This window comes from Perna viridis, chromosome 13, assembly GCF_037379345.1.
Source record: "Perna viridis isolate PV_CMFRI_1.1 ecotype Kerala chromosome 13, ASM3737934v1, whole genome shotgun sequence".
In the NCBI taxonomy this organism is placed as follows: domain Eukaryota; kingdom Metazoa; phylum Mollusca; class Bivalvia; order Mytilida; family Mytilidae; genus Perna; species Perna viridis.
In genome coordinates this window covers 33,196,988-33,218,847 of record NC_142457.1, presented here as the reverse complement: position 1 = coordinate 33,218,847, position 21,860 = coordinate 33,196,988, and the positions used below count along the sequence as shown (strand labels likewise).

General features: G+C 37.3%; 9 protein-coding genes and 5 pseudogenes across 9 annotated transcripts; 5 read left to right on the top strand and 9 right to left on the bottom strand.

Moving 5' to 3' along the window:
• Positions 1-262: 262 nt before the first annotated feature.
• LOC148600450 (histone H2A-like) lies at positions 263-640 on the bottom strand. The gene has a single exon (XM_088557887.1). The coding sequence runs from the start codon at positions 638-640 to the stop codon at positions 263-265; it is 378 nt and encodes a 125-aa protein (XP_088414013.1).
• Positions 641-894: 254 nt separating this feature from the next.
• Positions 895-1,272, top strand: LOC148600449 (histone H2B pseudogene; annotated as a pseudogene).
• A 680-nt stretch (positions 1,273-1,952) lies between these two features.
• Positions 1,953-2,264, bottom strand: LOC148600448 (histone H4). Its single transcript, XM_088558163.1, has one exon. The coding sequence runs from the start codon at positions 2,262-2,264 to the stop codon at positions 1,953-1,955; it is 312 nt and encodes a 103-aa protein (XP_088414289.1).
• A 2,978-nt stretch (positions 2,265-5,242) lies between these two features.
• Positions 5,243-5,620, bottom strand: LOC148600447 (histone H2A-like). The gene has a single exon (XM_088557870.1). It carries the CDS (start codon positions 5,618-5,620, stop codon positions 5,243-5,245), a length of 378 nt encoding a protein of 125 aa, XP_088413996.1.
• A 254-nt stretch (positions 5,621-5,874) lies between these two features.
• Positions 5,875-6,252, top strand: LOC148600446 (histone H2B pseudogene; annotated as a pseudogene).
• A 680-nt stretch (positions 6,253-6,932) lies between these two features.
• LOC148600445 (histone H4) lies at positions 6,933-7,244 on the bottom strand. The gene has a single exon (XM_088558162.1). It carries the CDS (start codon positions 7,242-7,244, stop codon positions 6,933-6,935), a length of 312 nt encoding a protein of 103 aa, XP_088414288.1.
• Positions 7,245-10,220: 2,976 nt separating this feature from the next.
• LOC148600444 (histone H2A-like) lies at positions 10,221-10,598 on the bottom strand. Its single transcript, XM_088557849.1, has one exon. It carries the CDS (start codon positions 10,596-10,598, stop codon positions 10,221-10,223), a length of 378 nt encoding a protein of 125 aa, XP_088413975.1.
• A 254-nt stretch (positions 10,599-10,852) lies between these two features.
• On the top strand, positions 10,853-11,230 carry LOC148600443 (histone H2B pseudogene; annotated as a pseudogene).
• Positions 11,231-11,910: 680 nt separating this feature from the next.
• On the bottom strand, positions 11,911-12,222 carry LOC148600442 (histone H4). The gene has a single exon (XM_088558160.1). It carries the CDS (start codon positions 12,220-12,222, stop codon positions 11,911-11,913), a length of 312 nt encoding a protein of 103 aa, XP_088414286.1.
• Positions 12,223-15,207: 2,985 nt separating this feature from the next.
• Positions 15,208-15,585, bottom strand: LOC148600441 (histone H2A-like). The gene has a single exon (XM_088557851.1). It carries the CDS (start codon positions 15,583-15,585, stop codon positions 15,208-15,210), a length of 378 nt encoding a protein of 125 aa, XP_088413977.1.
• Positions 15,586-15,839: 254 nt separating this feature from the next.
• Positions 15,840-16,217, top strand: LOC148600440 (histone H2B pseudogene; annotated as a pseudogene).
• A 680-nt stretch (positions 16,218-16,897) lies between these two features.
• On the bottom strand, positions 16,898-17,209 carry LOC148600439 (histone H4). Its single transcript, XM_088558159.1, has one exon. It carries the CDS (start codon positions 17,207-17,209, stop codon positions 16,898-16,900), a length of 312 nt encoding a protein of 103 aa, XP_088414285.1.
• A 2,976-nt stretch (positions 17,210-20,185) lies between these two features.
• Positions 20,186-20,563, bottom strand: LOC148600438 (histone H2A-like). The gene has a single exon (XM_088557850.1). It carries the CDS (start codon positions 20,561-20,563, stop codon positions 20,186-20,188), a length of 378 nt encoding a protein of 125 aa, XP_088413976.1.
• A 254-nt stretch (positions 20,564-20,817) lies between these two features.
• LOC148600437 (histone H2B pseudogene) lies at positions 20,818-21,195 on the top strand (annotated as a pseudogene).
• The last annotated feature ends 665 nt before the right edge of the window (positions 21,196-21,860 follow it).

Below are 21,860 nucleotides of genomic sequence, written 5' to 3'. Positions count from 1 at the left end.
TTTATATTTTTTGTTTTTGTTTTTGTGAAATGCATATTAATTCTTGAATTGCATAGTTATTGTGTATAGTAATACACGTATTTATGTCCGGCCGAAAAAAAAGGCATATAGGGAAGCTGAGGGAGTGGGGGGGGGGTGGTTATAAACTCAGTTTTAGTTGTTTTATAGTGCAAGTACACACATCAATTTAAGAATCTTTTTGAAAAGTGTTGGTGGCCCTGAAAAGGGCCGTTATATCCGATAGTTCAAAGAACTAAATTATTTATTTTGCAGCCTTTTGAGTCTTCTTGGGCAATAGAACAGCCTGGATGTTTGGCAGTACGCCACCCTGGGCAATGGTGACACCGGAGAGCAGTTTGTTCAGTTCCTCGTCGTTTCTGATGGCCAGCTGGAGGTGACGGGGGATGATTCTGCTCTTCTTGTTGTCACGGGCAGCATTACCTGCCAATTCCAAAACTTCAGCGGCCAAATATTCCATAACAGCGGCGAGATAAACAGGGGCTCCAGCGCCTACCCTCTCTCCATAGTTGCCTTTCCTCAATAGTCTGTGGATACGACCGACAGGGAACTGAAGTCCAGCACGGGACGACCTGCTCTTGGCCTTAGATTTGGCTTTGCCTCCCTTTCCACGTCCAGACATATTGTATTATTTGTGAATTGTTCAGTTTCAAATAAATAAACATAATACTTAAAATATGCAATTTTCCATTTATAGATGCAAACGGATTGGAATGATATCATATGTATGAACCAATCAGTATCACTGTTCTGGCTTGTACTTGGTGTTTTCCGCGAGGTTCGCGCAAACATAATTTCAATCCACTTGGTCGTTTTAAATTGAAATTAGACCGAACTAGTGGGTATTATTCACTGTGTTATTATCAGAGATTAAATATGCCGCCTAAAGCAACTGGATCAAAAGGAGCAAAGAAGGCCGTGACCAAGACGAAAGCTGCACGTGCCGGAGGTGACAAGAAAAGGAAGAGAAGGAGAAGGGAGTCTTATGGAATCTACATCTACAAAGTTCTCCGACAAGTCCATCCGGACACTGGTGTCTCTTCAAAGGCAATGTCAATCATGAACAGTTTTGTCAATGATATCTTTGAGAGAATCGCCGCCGAGGCTTCGCGTCTGGCTCACTACAATAAAAGATCAACTATTACATCTCGGGAGATTCAGACTGCTGTACGTCTTCTGTTGCCGGGAGAATTAGCCAAACACGCTGTTAGCGAAGGGACCAAAGCCGTCACAAAGTACACCAGCAGCAAATAAACTTGCAGTGACGGTCTTCATACTTAACGGCCCTTTTCAGGGCCACCAAAATCTTTCAAAAAGATTCTTATGTTGATACGTTGCAAAACTGTTTATACTCTGAACTTGAATAAGAACAAATGCACACAGAAATCGTATAATCAGAAAAATAAGACTGAAAAGATTTCTTCGCCGTAGAATCAACTCCTTTACATATGAAAGCCACGCATCTAATAAGTTGATTACAAGTCAGGCTCAATAAAATAAATATGATTTCTTTCAAAAAGTGTAGATAGTTACGATACATGTACAGATGTTTGAATTTTTTAATTGAAAATAATAAAATCGGCGGTAAAAGTACATTAGCGTTCACCTTACTACAACGAAATGTGTGAAATCGACACTGAACACTACTCACTAATCGGCATGTGCAATACACAGTCTTAGTCAATAGTTGTTTTTTTGAGCAGTTTTAATAGTGAATGTTGTTGTACATAGATATGTTTTTTCTTGGGTGTCTACTGTGCAGTGATTTATAACAATAAAATGATAAACATTATTCTCAAAATGTTATTGTTGTATGCCATGGGTGTTTTAATTAGAGAAGTTATTTGCTGCATATAACATCAATATCAGAATCTTTTTGAAATATTTTGGTGGCCCTGAAAAGGGCCGTTGTTGTTATTTCTAATGGAAGCTGCTCAACCTCCGAAGCCGTATAGAGTGCGTCCTTGTCTCTTCAGGGCATAGACGACATCCATAGCTGTGACAGTTTTTCTCTTGGCATGCTCGGTGTAGGTGACTGCATCACGAATTACATTTTCCAAGAAAACTTTCAACACACCACGAGTCTCTTCATAGATAAGCCCAGAGATACGTTTGACACCACCTCTTCGTGCAAGACGACGGATAGCTGGTTTGGTGATACCTTGGATGTTATCACGCAAAACTTTCCTGTGTCGTTTGGCGCCTCCTTTTCCTAGTCCTTTACCTCCTTTACCGCGACCCGACATGGTAATTATGTAATAAAACTATATCGGTACATGATTGATGCCGGCAGGACAAAAATAATATATATAACTAGCGCGACCGTGATAGAAAGCCAATCAAGTATTTGTTAAGTAACTTTTCATTGGACAGTTTGTGTGTGACGAGGAATGGAATGTTTTGTAAGAAAGAAAAAAAGGGGGCTCAATTTTTCAAATATAGGAAATAATTCACGGCAAATAATAGACGTTTCACAAATCGTACACACAGACAACGCATGTTTAAACATGATTTATAAAACAACATAGTTATTTGCACATATGTGCAGATAACTTATAAGGCACATCGCCTTATAACTCAATGCATTGACATAAATTCGCATATATATATATATATGTGTGTGTGTGTGTGTGTGTGTGTGTGTGTGCATGTAGCCGCTGTAAAACGCACCAGGTCGCAGAATAATGCCAAATTTCTGTATTTCTTTCTGTTTCGATTATTTTAAAATAACAGAGAAAGTTTTTCAATATACTACTGTGTTGGAAGTCAGACTATTGACGGTCCTTTATACGGGGGAATTTATCCTATTTATTTTCTTTTTTCTTTTTATTTCATTGCAGTGAAGATCGGTGTCGGACTTTTCAATTATGAAAAAGGTCCACTTAAATGCGAGCGAATGTCTGGATTGTGTATCCGGTGAGTGCACAGAATGCAAAAATAAAGCAAAAAAAAAAAATTTATATATAACAAAAAAGTGATAATGATAATAAAAAATATATTGTGTTTATGGCTGAGCGAAATTCTCCGGTTCAGACGACAGGGCTTAAGGAATTTTATGAGGTGATAATTAAAATACTAAGGTATTATAGAGAATTGCTGAAAGGTGTGAGTAGTGCTAACTCTTAGTAACCGGCTTTACGTATTCACTTATACGGCCAATGTATAATGTGTTAAGATGTGTATTGTTCAGAAAGTAAACGCGAATTGACCCTTAAAAAGAAAAAAAAAATATTATGATAAAAAAAAAAATAACGAATAAAAAGTATCAGAAAAAAAAATGACATTAGTCTTTGATAATTTTATATGAAGAAAAGGAAAAAGTTAATATAGATGTAATAATAGAATTTTTAAACATAAAGGGAAGGTGTTTCCATGGACAGAGATACACTTACATTCATATATGAACACATATTTATTAAAAAAAAATTACCACGAAATGCATGAAAGTTGCACACAACGATTACATTTTTATTCCAAATGTATAAATGGAATGAGTTCATGTGTATTGTAAATCCGTCAACGCTATGACGAGAAAGCAATTTGGTCTATTGAAATCACATTTTATGAAAAATAGATAGAGAATATTTGTACACGTATAAACTTATACAAAATATGTGAGATAAAAACTTTTTCGGAAAGGGAAAGATGGTTGTTGAACGGTATGCCTTTATTTATTAGGCGCAATTACTTGGTGTTTTCTAGGTACAGACAGGTGTAAAAAAAGGGTGTGTTACATTTTTTATTCGTGTATTATTAGACTGGATTACATATCAACTTAAAAATCTTTTTTTGAAGATTTGTGTGGCCCTTAAAAGGGCCGTTTTCATAATGTGAAAAGTCACACATTAAGCACGTTCTCCGCGAATTCTGCGTGCAAGCTGAATGTCCTTGGGCATGATTGTGACTCTCTTGGCGTGGATGGCGCACAAGTTGGTGTCTTCAAAAAGACCGACCAAGTAAGCTTCACTAGCTTCCTGGAGTGCCATGACGGCGGAGCTCTGGAATCTGAGATCAGTTTTGAAGTCCTGAGCGATTTCTCTGACTAATCTCTGGAATGGGAGTTTTCTGATGAGAAGCTCGGTGCTCTTTTGATATCTTCTGATTTCTCTCAATGCGACAGTTCCAGGTCTGTATCTGTGTGGTTTCTTGACTCCTCCAGTAGCGGGTGCGCTCTTACGAGCAGCCTTAGTTGCCAGTTGTTTCCTTGGAGCCTTTCCTCCGGTGGACTTACGAGCGGTTTGCTTTGTACGAGCCATTACGAACGATGTATGATTTCAATAACCGAACGGTGATAATACTGTAGCCTTGAGGGTCGGCTTTTGTCGTCGTATAAATTTGACAAGCAAGTTCATTATTGGTCGGTCGAAGCAATAAAACTCACTGTGATTGGTTATCATTCAGGTAATTTCATTGGAGGAATTGGGAAAACTTTCAATCCACCATTCTATTCATGTTTGAGCTTTGATGACATGTTATCAAGATTATCAAAAACAATTACATTAATAGTTAATTAGATTCACCAACTTACATCTGATGTCACTCACAATTAGTCACATTTCTGTAGCAATTAGTACATACTATTACTACAAGCATTTATCATGGTTTTTACAAAAAATATTTTAGTAACAAACTAATTTTAAAAAATACAAATTATTTTTTTAAGAATCTATTTATCTTGTGTGCAATAGTTATAGTACGTGGTAAATGGGAAATTGATTCTCTTTGAATTAGTACTCCATTCTACTTTTCATCGAGAACTAGCCTGCATAAAACACATACTTAAAATGAGTTATATGGACTCGCGTTAGTAAACATACAACCCACAGGAAAATGCACGGATAAGTATATGCACATTTAGTAGAGGGCCAGAATTCTACACACACAACAGATAACTGAAACTCTACGATGCCCTCGCGTGGCTGCGTTTTTTAACGTTGTTTATTTTTTTTTTATTTTTTTTTTTTTATATTTTTTGTTTTTGTTTTTGTGAAATGCATATTAATTCTTGAATTGCATAGTTATTGTGTATAGTAATACACGTATTTATGTCCGGCCGAAAAAAAAGGCATATAGGGAAGCTGAGGGAGTGGGGGGGGGGTGGTTATAAACTCAGTTTTAGTTGTTTTATAGTGCAAGTACACACATCAATTTAAGAATCTTTTTGAAAAGTGTTGGTGGCCCTGAAAAGGGCCGTTATATCCGATAGTTCAAAGAACTAAATTATTTATTTTGCAGCCTTTTGAGTCTTCTTGGGCAATAGAACAGCCTGGATGTTTGGCAGTACGCCACCCTGGGCAATGGTGACACCGGAGAGCAGTTTGTTCAGTTCCTCGTCGTTTCTGATGGCCAGCTGGAGGTGACGGGGGATGATTCTGCTCTTCTTGTTGTCACGGGCAGCATTACCTGCCAATTCCAAAACTTCAGCGGCCAAATATTCCATAACAGCGGCGAGATAAACAGGGGCTCCAGCGCCTACCCTCTCTCCATAGTTGCCTTTCCTCAATAGTCTGTGGATACGACCGACAGGGAACTGAAGTCCAGCACGGGACGACCTGCTCTTGGCCTTAGATTTGGCTTTGCCTCCCTTTCCACGTCCAGACATATTGTATTATTTGTGAATTGTTCAGTTTCAAATAAATAAACATAATACTTAAAATATGCAATTTTCCATTTATAGATGCAAACGGATTGGAATGATATCATATGTATGAACCAATCAGTATCACTGTTCTGGCTTGTACTTGGTGTTTTCCGCGAGGTTCGCGCAAACATAATTTCAATCCACTTGGTCGTTTTAAATTGAAATTAGACCGAACTAGTGGGTATTATTCACTGTGTTATTATCAGAGATTAAATATGCCGCCTAAAGCAACTGGATCAAAAGGAGCAAAGAAGGCCGTGACCAAGACGAAAGCTGCACGTGCCGGAGGTGACAAGAAAAGGAAGAGAAGGAGAAGGGAGTCTTATGGAATCTACATCTACAAAGTTCTCCGACAAGTCCATCCGGACACTGGTGTCTCTTCAAAGGCAATGTCAATCATGAACAGTTTTGTCAATGATATCTTTGAGAGAATCGCCGCCGAGGCTTCGCGTCTGGCTCACTACAATAAAAGATCAACTATTACATCTCGGGAGATTCAGACTGCTGTACGTCTTCTGTTGCCGGGAGAATTAGCCAAACACGCTGTTAGCGAAGGGACCAAAGCCGTCACAAAGTACACCAGCAGCAAATAAACTTGCAGTGACGGTCTTCATACTTAACGGCCCTTTTCAGGGCCACCAAAATCTTTCAAAAAGATTCTTATGTTGATACGTTGCAAAACTGTTTATACTCTGAACTTGAATAAGAACAAATGCACACAGAAATCGTATAATCAGAAAAATAAGACTGAAAAGATTTCTTCGCCGTAGAATCAACTCCTTTACATATGAAAGCCACGCATCTAATAAGTTGATTACAAGTCAGGCTCAATAAAATAAATATGATTTCTTTCAAAAAGTGTAGATAGTTACGATACATGTACAGATGTTTGAATTTTTTAATTGAAAATAATAAAATCGGCGGTAAAAGTACATTAGCGTTCACCTTACTACAACGAAATGTGTGAAATCGACACTGAACACTACTCACTAATCGGCATGTGCAATACACAGTCTTAGTCAATAGTTGTTTTTTTGAGCAGTTTTAATAGTGAATGTTGTTGTACATAGATATGTTTTTTCTTGGGTGTCTACTGTGCAGTGATTTATAACAATAAAATGATAAACATTATTCTCAAAATGTTATTGTTGTATGCCATGGGTGTTTTAATTAGAGAAGTTATTTGCTGCATATAACATCAATATCAGAATCTTTTTGAAATATTTTGGTGGCCCTGAAAAGGGCCGTTGTTGTTATTTCTAATGGAAGCTGCTCAACCTCCGAAGCCGTATAGAGTGCGTCCTTGTCTCTTCAGGGCATAGACGACATCCATAGCTGTGACAGTTTTTCTCTTGGCATGCTCGGTGTAGGTGACTGCATCACGAATTACATTTTCCAAGAAAACTTTCAACACACCACGAGTCTCTTCATAGATAAGCCCAGAGATACGTTTGACACCACCTCTTCGTGCAAGACGACGGATAGCTGGTTTGGTGATACCTTGGATGTTATCACGCAAAACTTTCCTGTGTCGTTTGGCGCCTCCTTTTCCTAGTCCTTTACCTCCTTTACCGCGACCCGACATGGTAATTATGTAATAAAACTATATCGGTACATGATTGATGCCGGCAGGACAAAAATAATATATATAACTAGCGCGACCGTGATAGAAAGCCAATCAAGTATTTGTTAAGTAACTTTTCATTGGACAGTTTGTGTGTGACGAGGAATGGAATGTTTTGTAAGAAAGAAAAAAAGGGGGCTCAATTTTTCAAATATAGGAAATAATTCACGGCAAATAATAGACGTTTCACAAATCGTACACACAGACAACGCATGTTTAAACATGATTTATAAAACAACATAGTTATTTGCACATATGTGCAGATAACTTATAAGGCACATCGCCTTATAACTCAATGCATTGACATAAATTCGCATATATATATATATATGTGTGTGTGTGTGTGTGTGTGTGTGTGTGCATGTAGCCGCTGTAAAACGCACCAGGTCGCAGAATAATGCCAAATTTCTGTATTTCTTTCTGTTTCGATTATTTTAAAATAACAGAGAAAGTTTTTCAATATACTACTGTGTTGGAAGTCAGACTATTGACGGTCCTTTATACGGGGGAATTTATCCTATTTATTTTCTTTTTTCTTTTTATTTCATTGCAGTGAAGATCGGTGTCGGACTTTTCAATTATGAAAAAGGTCCACTTAAATGCGAGCGAATGTCTGGATTGTGTATCCGGTGAGTGCACAGAATGCAAAAATAAAGCAAAAAAAAAAAATTTATATATAACAAAAAAGTGATAATGATAATAAAAAATATATTGTGTTTATGGCTGAGCGAAATTCTCCGGTTCAGACGACAGGGCTTAAGGAATTTTATGAGGTGATAATTAAAATACTAAGGTATTATAGAGAATTGCTGAAAGGTGTGAGTAGTGCTAACTCTTAGTAACCGGCTTTACGTATTCACTTATACGGCCAATGTATAATGTGTTAAGATGTGTATTGTTCAGAAAGTAAACGCGAATTGACCCTTAAAAAGAAAAAAAAAATATTATGATAAAAAAAAAAATAACGAATAAAAAGTATCAGAAAAAAAAATGACATTAGTCTTTGATAATTTTATATGAAGAAAAGGAAAAAGTTAATATAGATGTAATAATAGAATTTTTAAACATAAAGGGAAGGTGTTTCCATGGACAGAGATACACTTACATTCATATATGAACACATATTTATTAAAAAAAAATTACCACGAAATGCATGAAAGTTGCACACAACGATTACATTTTTATTCCAAATGTATAAATGGAATGAGTTCATGTGTATTGTAAATCCGTCAACGCTATGACGAGAAAGCAATTTGGTCTATTGAAATCACATTTTATGAAAAATAGATAGAGAATATTTGTACACGTATAAACTTATACAAAATATGTGAGATAAAAACTTTTTCGGAAAGGGAAAGATGGTTGTTGAACGGTATGCCTTTATTTATTAGGCGCAATTACTTGGTGTTTTCTAGGTACAGACAGGTGTAAAAAAAGGGTGTGTTACATTTTTTATTCGTGTATTATTAGACTGGATTACATATCAACTTAAAAATCTTTTTTTGAAGATTTGTGTGGCCCTTAAAAGGGCCGTTTTCATAATGTGAAAAGTCACACATTAAGCACGTTCTCCGCGAATTCTGCGTGCAAGCTGAATGTCCTTGGGCATGATTGTGACTCTCTTGGCGTGGATGGCGCACAAGTTGGTGTCTTCAAAAAGACCGACCAAGTAAGCTTCACTAGCTTCCTGGAGTGCCATGACGGCGGAGCTCTGGAATCTGAGATCAGTTTTGAAGTCCTGAGCGATTTCTCTGACTAATCTCTGGAATGGGAGTTTTCTGATGAGAAGCTCGGTGCTCTTTTGATATCTTCTGATTTCTCTCAATGCGACAGTTCCAGGTCTGTATCTGTGTGGTTTCTTGACTCCTCCAGTAGCGGGTGCGCTCTTACGAGCAGCCTTAGTTGCCAGTTGTTTCCTTGGAGCCTTTCCTCCGGTGGACTTACGAGCGGTTTGCTTTGTACGAGCCATTACGAACGATGTATGATTTCAATAACCGAACGGTGATAATACTGTAGCCTTGAGGGTCGGCTTTTGTCGTCGTATAAATTTGACAAGCAAGTTCATTATTGGTCGGTCGAAGCAATAAAACTCACTGTGATTGGTTATCATTCAGGTAATTTCATTGGAGGAATTGGGAAAACTTTCAATCCACCATTCTATTCATGTTTGAGCTTTGATGACATGTTATCAAGATTATCAAAAACAATTACATTAATAGTTAATTAGATTCACCAACTTACATCTGATGTCACTCACAATTAGTCACATTTCTGTAGCAATTAGTACATACTATTACTACAAGCATTTATCATGGTTTTTACAAAAAATATTTTAGTAACAAACTAATTTTAAAAAATACAAATTATTTTTTTAAGAATCTATTTATCTTGTGTGCAATAGTTATAGTACGTGGTAAATGGGAAATTGATTCTCTTTGAATTAGTACTCCATTCTACTTTTCATCGAGAACTAGCCTGCATAAAACACATACTTAAAATGAGTTATATGGACTCGCGTTAGTAAACATACAACCCACAGGAAAATGCACGGATAAGTATATGCACATTTAGTAGAGGGCCAGAATTCTACACACACAACAGATAACTGAAACTCTACGATGCCCTCGCGTGGCTGCGTTTTTTAACGTTGTTTATTTTTTTTTTATTTTTTTTTTTTTATATTTTTTGTTTTTGTTTTTGTGAAATGCATATTAATTCTTGAATTGCATAGTTATTGTGTATAGTAATACACGTATTTATGTCCGGCCGAAAAAAAAGGCATATAGGGAAGCTGAGGGAGTGGGGGGGGGGTGGTTATAAACTCAGTTTTAGTTGTTTTATAGTGCAAGTACACACATCAATTTAAGAATCTTTTTGAAAAGTGTTGGTGGCCCTGAAAAGGGCCGTTATATCCGATAGTTCAAAGAACTAAATTATTTATTTTGCAGCCTTTTGAGTCTTCTTGGGCAATAGAACAGCCTGGATGTTTGGCAGTACGCCACCCTGGGCAATGGTGACACCGGAGAGCAGTTTGTTCAGTTCCTCGTCGTTTCTGATGGCCAGCTGGAGGTGACGGGGGATGATTCTGCTCTTCTTGTTGTCACGGGCAGCATTACCTGCCAATTCCAAAACTTCAGCGGCCAAATATTCCATAACAGCGGCGAGATAAACAGGGGCTCCAGCGCCTACCCTCTCTCCATAGTTGCCTTTCCTCAATAGTCTGTGGATACGACCGACAGGGAACTGAAGTCCAGCACGGGACGACCTGCTCTTGGCCTTAGATTTGGCTTTGCCTCCCTTTCCACGTCCAGACATATTGTATTATTTGTGAATTGTTCAGTTTCAAATAAATAAACATAATACTTAAAATATGCAATTTTCCATTTATAGATGCAAACGGATTGGAATGATATCATATGTATGAACCAATCAGTATCACTGTTCTGGCTTGTACTTGGTGTTTTCCGCGAGGTTCGCGCAAACATAATTTCAATCCACTTGGTCGTTTTAAATTGAAATTAGACCGAACTAGTGGGTATTATTCACTGTGTTATTATCAGAGATTAAATATGCCGCCTAAAGCAACTGGATCAAAAGGAGCAAAGAAGGCCGTGACCAAGACGAAAGCTGCACGTGCCGGAGGTGACAAGAAAAGGAAGAGAAGGAGAAGGGAGTCTTATGGAATCTACATCTACAAAGTTCTCCGACAAGTCCATCCGGACACTGGTGTCTCTTCAAAGGCAATGTCAATCATGAACAGTTTTGTCAATGATATCTTTGAGAGAATCGCCGCCGAGGCTTCGCGTCTGGCTCACTACAATAAAAGATCAACTATTACATCTCGGGAGATTCAGACTGCTGTACGTCTTCTGTTGCCGGGAGAATTAGCCAAACACGCTGTTAGCGAAGGGACCAAAGCCGTCACAAAGTACACCAGCAGCAAATAAACTTGCAGTGACGGTCTTCATACTTAACGGCCCTTTTCAGGGCCACCAAAATCTTTTAAAAAGATTCTTATGTTGATACGTTGCAAAACTGTTTATACTCTGAACTTGAATAAGAACAAATGCACACAGAAATCGTATAATCAGAAAAATAAGACTGAAAAGATTTCTTCGCCGTAGAATCAACTCCTTTACATATGAAAGCCACGCATCTAATAAGTTGATTACAAGTCAGGCTCAATAAAATAAATATGATTTCTTTCAAAAAGTGTAGATAGTTACGATACATGTACAGATGTTTGAATTTTTTAATTGAAAATAATAAAATCGGCGGTAAAAGTACATTAGCGTTCACCTTACTACAACGAAATGTGTGAAATCGACACTGAACACTACTCACTAATCGGCATGTGCAATACACAGTCTTAGTCAATAGTTGTTTTTTTGAGCAGTTTTAATAGTGAATGTTGTTGTACATAGATATGTTTTTTCTTGGGTGTCTACTGTGCAGTGATTTATAACAATAAAATGATAAACATTATTCTCAAAATGTTATTGTTGTATGCCATGGGTGTTTTAATTAGAGAAGTTATTTGCTGCATATAACATCAATATCAGAATCTTTTTGAAATATTTTGGTGGCCCTGAAAAGGGCCGTTGTTGTTATTTCTAATGGAAGCTGCTCAACCTCCGAAGCCGTATAGAGTGCGTCCTTGTCTCTTCAGGGCATAGACGACATCCATAGCTGTGACAGTTTTTCTCTTGGCATGCTCGGTGTAGGTGACTGCATCACGAATTACATTTTCCAAGAAAACTTTCAACACACCACGAGTCTCTTCATAGATAAGCCCAGAGATACGTTTGACACCACCTCTTCGTGCAAGACGACGGATAGCTGGTTTGGTGATACCTTGGATGTTATCACGCAAAACTTTCCTGTGTCGTTTGGCGCCTCCTTTTCCTAGTCCTTTACCTCCTTTACCGCGACCCGACATGGTAATTATGTAATAAAACTATATCGGTACATGATTGATGCCGGCAGGACAAAAATAATATATATAACTAGCGCGACCGTGATAGAAAGCCAATCAAGTATTTGTTAAGTAACTTTTCATTGGACAGTTTGTGTGTGACGAGGAATGGAATGTTTTGTAAGAAAGAAAAAAAGGGGGCTCAATTTTTCAAATATAGGAAATAATTCACGGCAAATAATAGACGTTTCACAAATCGTACACACAGACAACGCATGTTTAAACATGATTTATAAAACAACATAGTTATTTGCACATATGTGCAGATAACTTATAAGGCACATCGCCTTATAACTCAATGCATTGACATAAATTCGCATATATATATATATATGTGTGTGTGTGTGTGTGTGTGTGTGTGTGTGTGTGCATGTAGCCGCTGTAAAACGCACCAGGTCGCAGAATAATGCCAAATTTCTGTATTTCTTTCTGTTTCGATTATTTTAAAATAACAGAGAAAGTTTTTCAATATACTACTGTGTTGGAAGTCAGACTATTGACGGTCCTTTATACGGGGGAATTTATCCTATTTATTTTCTTTTTTCTTTTTATTTCATTGCAGTGAAGATCGGTGTCGGACTTTTCAATTATGAAAAAGGTCCACTTAAATGCGAGCGAATGTCTGGATTGTGTATCCGGTGAGTGCACAGAATGCAAAAATAAAGCAAAAAAAAAAAATTTATATATAACAAAAAAGTGATAATGATAATAAAAAATATATTGTGTTTATGGCTGAGCGAAATTCTCCGGTTCAGACGACAGGGCTTAAGGAATTTTATGAGGTGATAATTAAAATACTAAGGTATTATAGAGAATTGCTGAAAGGTGTGAGTAGTGCTAACTCTTAGTAACCGGCTTTACGTATTCACTTATACGGCCAATGTATAATGTGTTAAGATGTGTATTGTTCAGAAAGTAAACGCGAATTGACCCTTAAAAAGAAAAAAAAAATATTATGATAAAAAAAAAAATAACGAATAAAAAGTATCAGAAAAAAAAATGACATTAGTCTTTGATAATTTTATATGAAGAAAAGGAAAAAGTTAATATAGATGTAATAATAGAATTTTTAAACATAAAGGGAAGGTGTTTCCATGGACAGAGATACACTTACATTCATATATGAACACATATTTATTAAAAAAAAATTACCACGAAATGCATGAAAGTTGCACACAACGATTACATTTTTATTCCAAATGTATAAATGGAATGAGTTCATGTGTATTGTAAATCCGTCAACGCTATGACGAGAAAGCAATTTGGTCTATTGAAATCACATTTTATGAAAAATAGATAGAGAATATTTGTACACGTATAAACTTATACAAAATATTTGAGATAAAAACTTTTTCGGAAAGGGAAAGATGGTTGTTGAACGGTATGCCTTTATTTATTAGGCGCAATTACTTGGTGTTTTCTAGGTACAGACAGGTGTAAAAAAAGGGTGTGTTACATTTTTTATTCGTGTATTATTAGACTGGATTACATATCAACTTAAAAATCTTTTTTTGAAGATTTGTGTGGCCCTTAAAAGGGCCGTTTTCATAATGTGAAAAGTCACACATTAAGCACGTTCTCCGCGAATTCTGCGTGCAAGCTGAATGTCCTTGGGCATGATTGTGACTCTCTTGGCGTGGATGGCGCACAAGTTGGTGTCTTCAAAAAGACCGACCAAGTAAGCTTCACTAGCTTCCTGGAGTGCCATGACGGCGGAGCTCTGGAATCTGAGATCAGTTTTGAAGTCCTGAGCGATTTCTCTGACTAATCTCTGGAATGGGAGTTTTCTGATGAGAAGCTCGGTGCTCTTTTGATATCTTCTGATTTCTCTCAATGCGACAGTTCCAGGTCTGTATCTGTGTGGTTTCTTGACTCCTCCAGTAGCGGGTGCGCTCTTACGAGCAGCCTTAGTTGCCAGTTGTTTCCTTGGAGCCTTTCCTCCGGTGGACTTACGAGCGGTTTGCTTTGTACGAGCCATTACGAACGATGTATGATTTCAATAACCGAACGGTGATAATACTGTAGCCTTGAGGGTCGGCTTTTGTCGTCGTATAAATTTGACAAGCAAGTTCATTATTGGTCGGTCGAAGCAATAAAACTCACTGTGATTGGTTATCATTCAGGTAATTTCATTGGAGGAATTGGGAAAACTTTCAATCCACCATTCTATTCATGTTTGAGCTTTGATGACATGTTATCAAGATTATCAAAAACAATTACATTAATAGTTAATTAGATTCACCAACTTACATCTGATGTCACTCACAATTAGTCACATTTCTGTAGCAATTAGTACATACTATTACTACAAGCATTTATCATGGTTTTTACAAAAAATATTTTAGTAACAAACTAATTTTAAAAAATACAAATTATTTTTTTAAGAATCTATTTATCTTGTGTGCAATAGTTATAGTACGTGGTAAATGGGAAATTGATTCTCTTTGAATTAGTACTCCATTCTACTTTTCATCGAGAACTAGCCTGCATAAAACACATACTTAAAATGAGTTATATGGACTCGCGTTAGTAAACATACAACCCACAGGAAAATGCACGGATAAGTATATGCACATTTAGTAGAGGGCCAGAATTCTACACACACAACAGATAACTGAAACTCTACGATGCCCTCGCGTGGCTGCGTTTTTTAACGTTGTTTATTTTTTTTTTATTTTTTTTTTTTTATATTTTTTGTTTTTGTTTTTGTGAAATGCATATTAATTCTTGAATTGCATAGTTATTGTGTATAGTAATACACGTATTTATGTCCGGCCGAAAAAAAAGGCATATAGGGAAGCTGAGGGAGTGGGGGGGGGGGGGTGGTTATAAACTCAGTTTTAGTTGTTTTATAGTGCAAGTACACACATCAATTTAAGAATCTTTTTGAAAAGTGTTGGTGGCCCTGAAAAGGGCCGTTATATCCGATAGTTCAAAGAACTAAATTATTTATTTTGCAGCCTTTTGAGTCTTCTTGGGCAATAGAACAGCCTGGATGTTTGGCAGTACGCCACCCTGGGCAATGGTGACACCGGAGAGCAGTTTGTTCAGTTCCTCGTCGTTTCTGATGGCCAGCTGGAGGTGACGGGGGATGATTCTGCTCTTCTTGTTGTCACGGGCAGCATTACCTGCCAATTCCAAAACTTCAGCGGCCAAATATTCCATAACAGCGGCGAGATAAACAGGGGCTCCAGCGCCTACCCTCTCTCCATAGTTGCCTTTCCTCAATAGTCTGTGGATACGACCGACAGGGAACTGAAGTCCAGCACGGGACGACCTGCTCTTGGCCTTAGATTTGGCTTTGCCTCCCTTTCCACGTCCAGACATATTGTATTATTTGTGAATTGTTCAATTTCAAATAAATAAACATAATACTTAAAATATGCAATTTTCCATTTATAGATGCAAACGGATTGGAATGATATCATATGTATGAACCAATCAGTATCACTGTTCTGGCTTGTACTTGGTGTTTTCCGCGAGGTTCGCGCAAACATAATTTCAATCCACTTGGTCGTTTTAAATTGAAATTAGACCGAACTAGTGGGTATTATTCACTGTGTTATTATCAGAGATTAAATATGCCGCCTAAAGCAACTGGATCAAAAGGAGCAAAGAAGGCCGTGACCAAGACGAAAGCTGCACGTGCCGGAGGTGACAAGAAAAGGAAGAGAAGGAGAAGGGAGTCTTATGGAATCTACATCTACAAAGTTCTCCGACAAGTCCATCCGGACACTGGTGTCTCTTCAAAGGCAATGTCAATCATGAACAGTTTTGTCAATGATATCTTTGAGAGAATCGCCGCCGAGGCTTCGCGTCTGGCTCACTACAATAAAAGATCAACTATTACATCTCGGGAGATTCAGACTGCTGTACGTCTTCTGTTGCCGGGAGAATTAGCCAAACACGCTGTTAGCGAAGGGACCAAAGCCGTCACAAAGTACACCAGCAGCAAATAAACTTGCAGTGACGGTCTTCATACTTAACGGCCCTTTTCAGGGCCACCAAAATCTTTCAAAAAGATTCTTATGTTGATACGTTGCAAAACTGTTTATACTCTGAACTTGAATAAGAACAAATGCACACAGAAATCGTATAATCAGAAAAATAAGACTGAAAAGATTTCTTCGCCGTAGAATCAACTCCTTTACATATGAAAGCCACGCATCTAATAAGTTGATTACAAGTCAGGCTCAATAAAATAAATATGATTTCTTTCAAAAAGTGTAGATAGTTACGATACATGTACAGATGTTTGAATTTTTTAATTGAAAATAATAAAATCGGCGGTAAAAGTACATTAGCGTTCACCTTACTACAACGAAATGTGTGAAATCGACACTGAACACTACTCACTAATCGGCATGTGCAATACACAGTCTTAGTCAATAGTTGTTTTTTTGAGCAGTTTTAATAGTGAATGTTGTTGTACATAGATATGTTTTTTCTTGGGTGTCTACTGTGCAGTGATTTATAACAATAAAATGATAAACATTATTCTCAAAATGTTATTGTTGTATGCCATGGGTGTTTTAATTAGAGAAGTTATTTGCTGCATATAACATCAATATCAGAATCTTTTTGAAATATTTTGGTGGCCCTGAAAAGGGCCGTTGTTGTTATTTCTAATGGAAGCTGCTCAACCTCCGAAGCCGTATAGAGTGCGTCCTTGTCTCTTCAGGGCATAGACGACATCCATAGCTGTGACAGTTTTTCTCTTGGCATGCTCGGTGTAGGTGACTGCATCACGAATTACATTTTCCAAGAAAACTTTCAACACACCACGAGTCTCTTCATAGATAAGCCCAGAGATACGTTTGACACCACCTCTTCGTGCAAGACGACGGATAGCTGGTTTGGTGATACCTTGGATGTTATCACGCAAAACTTTCCTGTGTCGTTTGGCGCCTCCTTTTCCTAGTCCTTTACCTCCTTTACCGCGACCCGACATGGTAATTATGTAATAAAACTATATCGGTACATGATTGATGCCGGCAGGACAAAAATAATATATATAACTAGCGCGACCGTGATAGAAAGCCAATCAAGTATTTGTTAAGTAACTTTTCATTGGACAGTTTGTGTGTGACGAGGAATGGAATGTTTTGTAAGAAAGAAAAAAAGGGGGCTCAATTTTTCAAATATAGGAAATAATTCACGGCAAATAATAGACGTTTCACAAATCGTACACACAGACAACGCATGTTTAAACATGATTTATAAAACAACATAGTTATTTGCACATATGTGCAGATAACTTATAAGGCACATCGCCTTATAACTCAATGCATTGACATAAATTCGCATATATATATATATATGTGTGTGTGTGTGTGTGTGTGTGTGTGTGCATGTAGCCGCTGTAAAACGCACCAGGTCGCAGAATAATGCCAAATTTCTGTATTTCTTTCTGTTTCGATTATTTTAAAATAACAGAGAAAGTTTTTCAATATACTACTGTGTTGGAAGTCAGACTATTGACGGTCCTTTATACGGGGGAATTTATCCTATTTATTTTCTTTTTTCTTTTTATTTCATTGCAGTGAAGATCGGTGTCGGACTTTTCAATTATGAAAAAGGTCCACTTAAATGCGAGCGAATGTCTGGATTGTGTATCCGGTGAGTGCACAGAATGCAAAAATAAAGCAAAAAAAAAAAATTTATATATAACAAAAAAGTGATAATGATAATAAAAAATATATTGTGTTTATGGCTGAGCGAAATTCTCCGGTTCAGACGACAGGGCTTAAGGAATTTTATGAGGTGATAATTAAAATACTAAGGTATTATAGAGAATTGCTGAAAGGTGTGAGTAGTGCTAACTCTTAGTAACCGGCTTTACGTATTCACTTATACGGCCAATGTATAATGTGTTAAGATGTGTATTGTTCAGAAAGTAAACGCGAATTGACCCTTAAAAAGAAAAAAAAAATATTATGATAAAAAAAAAAATAACGAATAAAAAGTATCAGAAAAAAAAATGACATTAGTCTTTGATAATTTTATATGAAGAAAAGGAAAAAGTTAATATAGATGTAATAATAGAATTTTTAAACATAAAGGGAAGGTGTTTCCATGGACAGAGATACACTTACATTCATATATGAACACATATTTATTAAAAAAAAATTACCACGAAATGCATGAAAGTTGCACACAACGATTACATTTTTATTCCAAATGTATAAATGGAATGAGTTCATGTGTATTGTAAATCCGTCAACGCTATGACGAGAAAGCAATTTGGTCTATTGAAATCACATTTTATGAAAAATAGATAGAGAATATTTGTACACGTATAAACTTATACAAAATATGTGAGATAAAAACTTTTTCGGAAAGGGAAAGATGGTTGTTGAACGGTATGCCTTTATTTATTAGGCGCAATTACTTGGTGTTTTCTAGGTACAGACAGGTGTAAAAAAAGGGTGTGTTACATTTTTTATTCGTGTATTATTAGACTGGATTACATATCAACTTAAAAATCTTTTTTTGAAGATTTGTGTGGCCCTTAAAAGGGCCGTTTTCATAATGTGAAAAGTCACACATTAAGCACGTTCTCCGCGAATTCTGCGTGCAAGCTGAATGTCCTTGGGCATGATTGTGACTCTCTTGGCGTGGATGGCGCACAAGTTGGTGTCTTCAAAAAGACCGACCAAGTAAGCTTCACTAGCTTCCTGGAGTGCCATGACGGCGGAGCTCTGGAATCTGAGATCAGTTTTGAAGTCCTGAGCGATTTCTCTGACTAATCTCTGGAATGGGAGTTTTCTGATGAGAAGCTCGGTGCTCTTTTGATATCTTCTGATTTCTCTCAATGCGACAGTTCCAGGTCTGTATCTGTGTGGTTTCTTGACTCCTCCAGTAGCGGGTGCGCTCTTACGAGCAGCCTTAGTTGCCAGTTGTTTCCTTGGAGCCTTTCCTCCGGTGGACTTACGAGCGGTTTGCTTTGTACGAGCCATTACGAACGATGTATGATTTCAATAACCGAACGGTGATAATACTGTAGCCTTGAGGGTCGGCTTTTGTCGTCGTATAAATTTGACAAGCAAGTTCATTATTGGTCGGTCGAAGCAATAAAACTCACTGTGATTGGTTATCATTCAGGTAATTTCATTGGAGGAATTGGGAAAACTTTCAATCCACCATTCTATTCATGTTTGAGCTTTGATGACATGTTATCAAGATTATCAAAAACAATTACATTAATAGTTAATTAGATTCACCAACTTACATCTGATGTCACTCACAATTAGTCACATTTCTGTAGCAATTAGTACATACTATTACTACAAGCATTTATCATGGTTTTTACAAAAAATATTTTAGTAACAAACTAATTTTAAAAAATACAAATTATTTTTTTAAGAATCTATTTATCTTGTGTGCAATAGTTATAGTACGTGGTAAATGGGAAATTGATTCTCTTTGAATTAGTACTCCATTCTACTTTTCATCGAGAACTAGCCTGCATAAAACACATACTTAAAATGAGTTATATGGACTCGCGTTAGTAAACATACAACCCACAGGAAAATGCACGGATAAGTATATGCACATTTAGTAGAGGGCCAGAATTCTACACACACAACAGATAACTGAAACTCTACGATGCCCTCGCGTGGCTGCGTTTTTTAACGTTGTTTATTTTTTTTTTATTTTTTTTTTTTTATATTTTTTGTTTTTGTTTTTGTGAAATGCATATTAATTCTTGAATTGCATAGTTATTGTGTATAGTAATACACGTATTTATGTCCGGCCGAAAAAAAAGGCATATAGGGAAGCTGAGGGAGTGGGGGGGGGGTGGTTATAAACTCAGTTTTAGTTGTTTTATAGTGCAAGTACACACATCAATTTAAGAATCTTTTTGAAAAGTGTTGGTGGCCCTGAAAAGGGCCGTTATATCCGATAGTTCAAAGAACTAAATTATTTATTTTGCAGCCTTTTGAGTCTTCTTGGGCAATAGAACAGCCTGGATGTTTGGCAGTACGCCACCCTGGGCAATGGTGACACCGGAGAGCAGTTTGTTCAGTTCCTCGTCGTTTCTGATGGCCAGCTGGAGGTGACGGGGGATGATTCTGCTCTTCTTGTTGTCACGGGCAGCATTACCTGCCAATTCCAAAACTTCAGCGGCCAAATATTCCATAACAGCGGCGAGATAAACAGGGGCTCCAGCGCCTACCCTCTCTCCATAGTTGCCTTTCCTCAATAGTCTGTGGATACGACCGACAGGGAACTGAAGTCCAGCACGGGACGACCTGCTCTTGGCCTTAGATTTGGCTTTGCCTCCCTTTCCACGTCCAGACATATTGTATTATTTGTGAATTGTTCAGTTTCAAATAAATAAACATAATACTTAAAATATGCAATTTTCCATTTATAGATGCAAACGGATTGGAATGATATCATATGTATGAACCAATCAGTATCACTGTTCTGGCTTGTACTTGGTGTTTTCCGCGAGGTTCGCGCAAACATAATTTCAATCCACTTGGTCGTTTTAAATTGAAATTAGACCGAACTAGTGGGTATTATTCACTGTGTTATTATCAGAGATTAAATATGCCGCCTAAAGCAACTGGATCAAAAGGAGCAAAGAAGGCCGTGACCAAGACGAAAGCTGCACGTGCCGGAGGTGACAAGAAAAGGAAGAGAAGGAGAAGGGAGTCTTATGGAATCTACATCTACAAAGTTCTCCGACAAGTCCATCCGGACACTGGTGTCTCTTCAAAGGCAATGTCAATCATGAACAGTTTTGTCAATGATATCTTTGAGAGAATCGCCGCCGAGGCTTCGCGTCTGGCTCACTACAATAAAAGATCAACTATTACATCTCGGGAGATTCAGACTGCTGTACGTCTTCTGTTGCCGGGAGAATTAGCCAAACACGCTGTTAGCGAAGGGACCAAAGCCGTCACAAAGTACACCAGCAGCAAATAAACTTGCAGTGACGGTCTTCATACTTAACGGCCCTTTTCAGGGCCACCAAAATCTTTCAAAAAGATTCTTATGTTGATACGTTGCAAAACTGTTTATACTCTGAACTTGAATAAGAACAAATGCACACAGAAATCGTATAATCAGAAAAATAAGACTGAAAAGATTTCTTCGCCGTAGAATCAACTCCTTTACATATGAAAGCCACGCATCTAATAAGTTGATTACAAGTCAGGCTCAATAAAATAAATATGATTTCTTTCAAAAAGTGTAGATAGTTACGATACATGTACAGATGTTTGAATTTTTTAATTGAAAATAATAAAATCGGCGGTAAAAGTACATTAGCGTTCACCTTACTACAACGAAATGTGTGAAATCGACACTGAACACTACTCACTAATCGGCATGTGCAATACACAGTCTTAGTCAATAGTTGTTTTTTTGAGCAGTTTTAATAGTGAATGTTGTTGTACATAGATATGTTTTTTCTTGGGTGTCTACTGTGCAGTGATTTATAACAATAAAATGATAAACATTATTCTCAAAATGTTATTGTTGTATGCCATGGGTGTTTTAATTAGAGAAGTTATTTGCTGCATATAACATCAATATCAGAATCTTTTTGAAATATTTTGGTGGCCCTGAAAAGGGCCGTTGTTGTTATT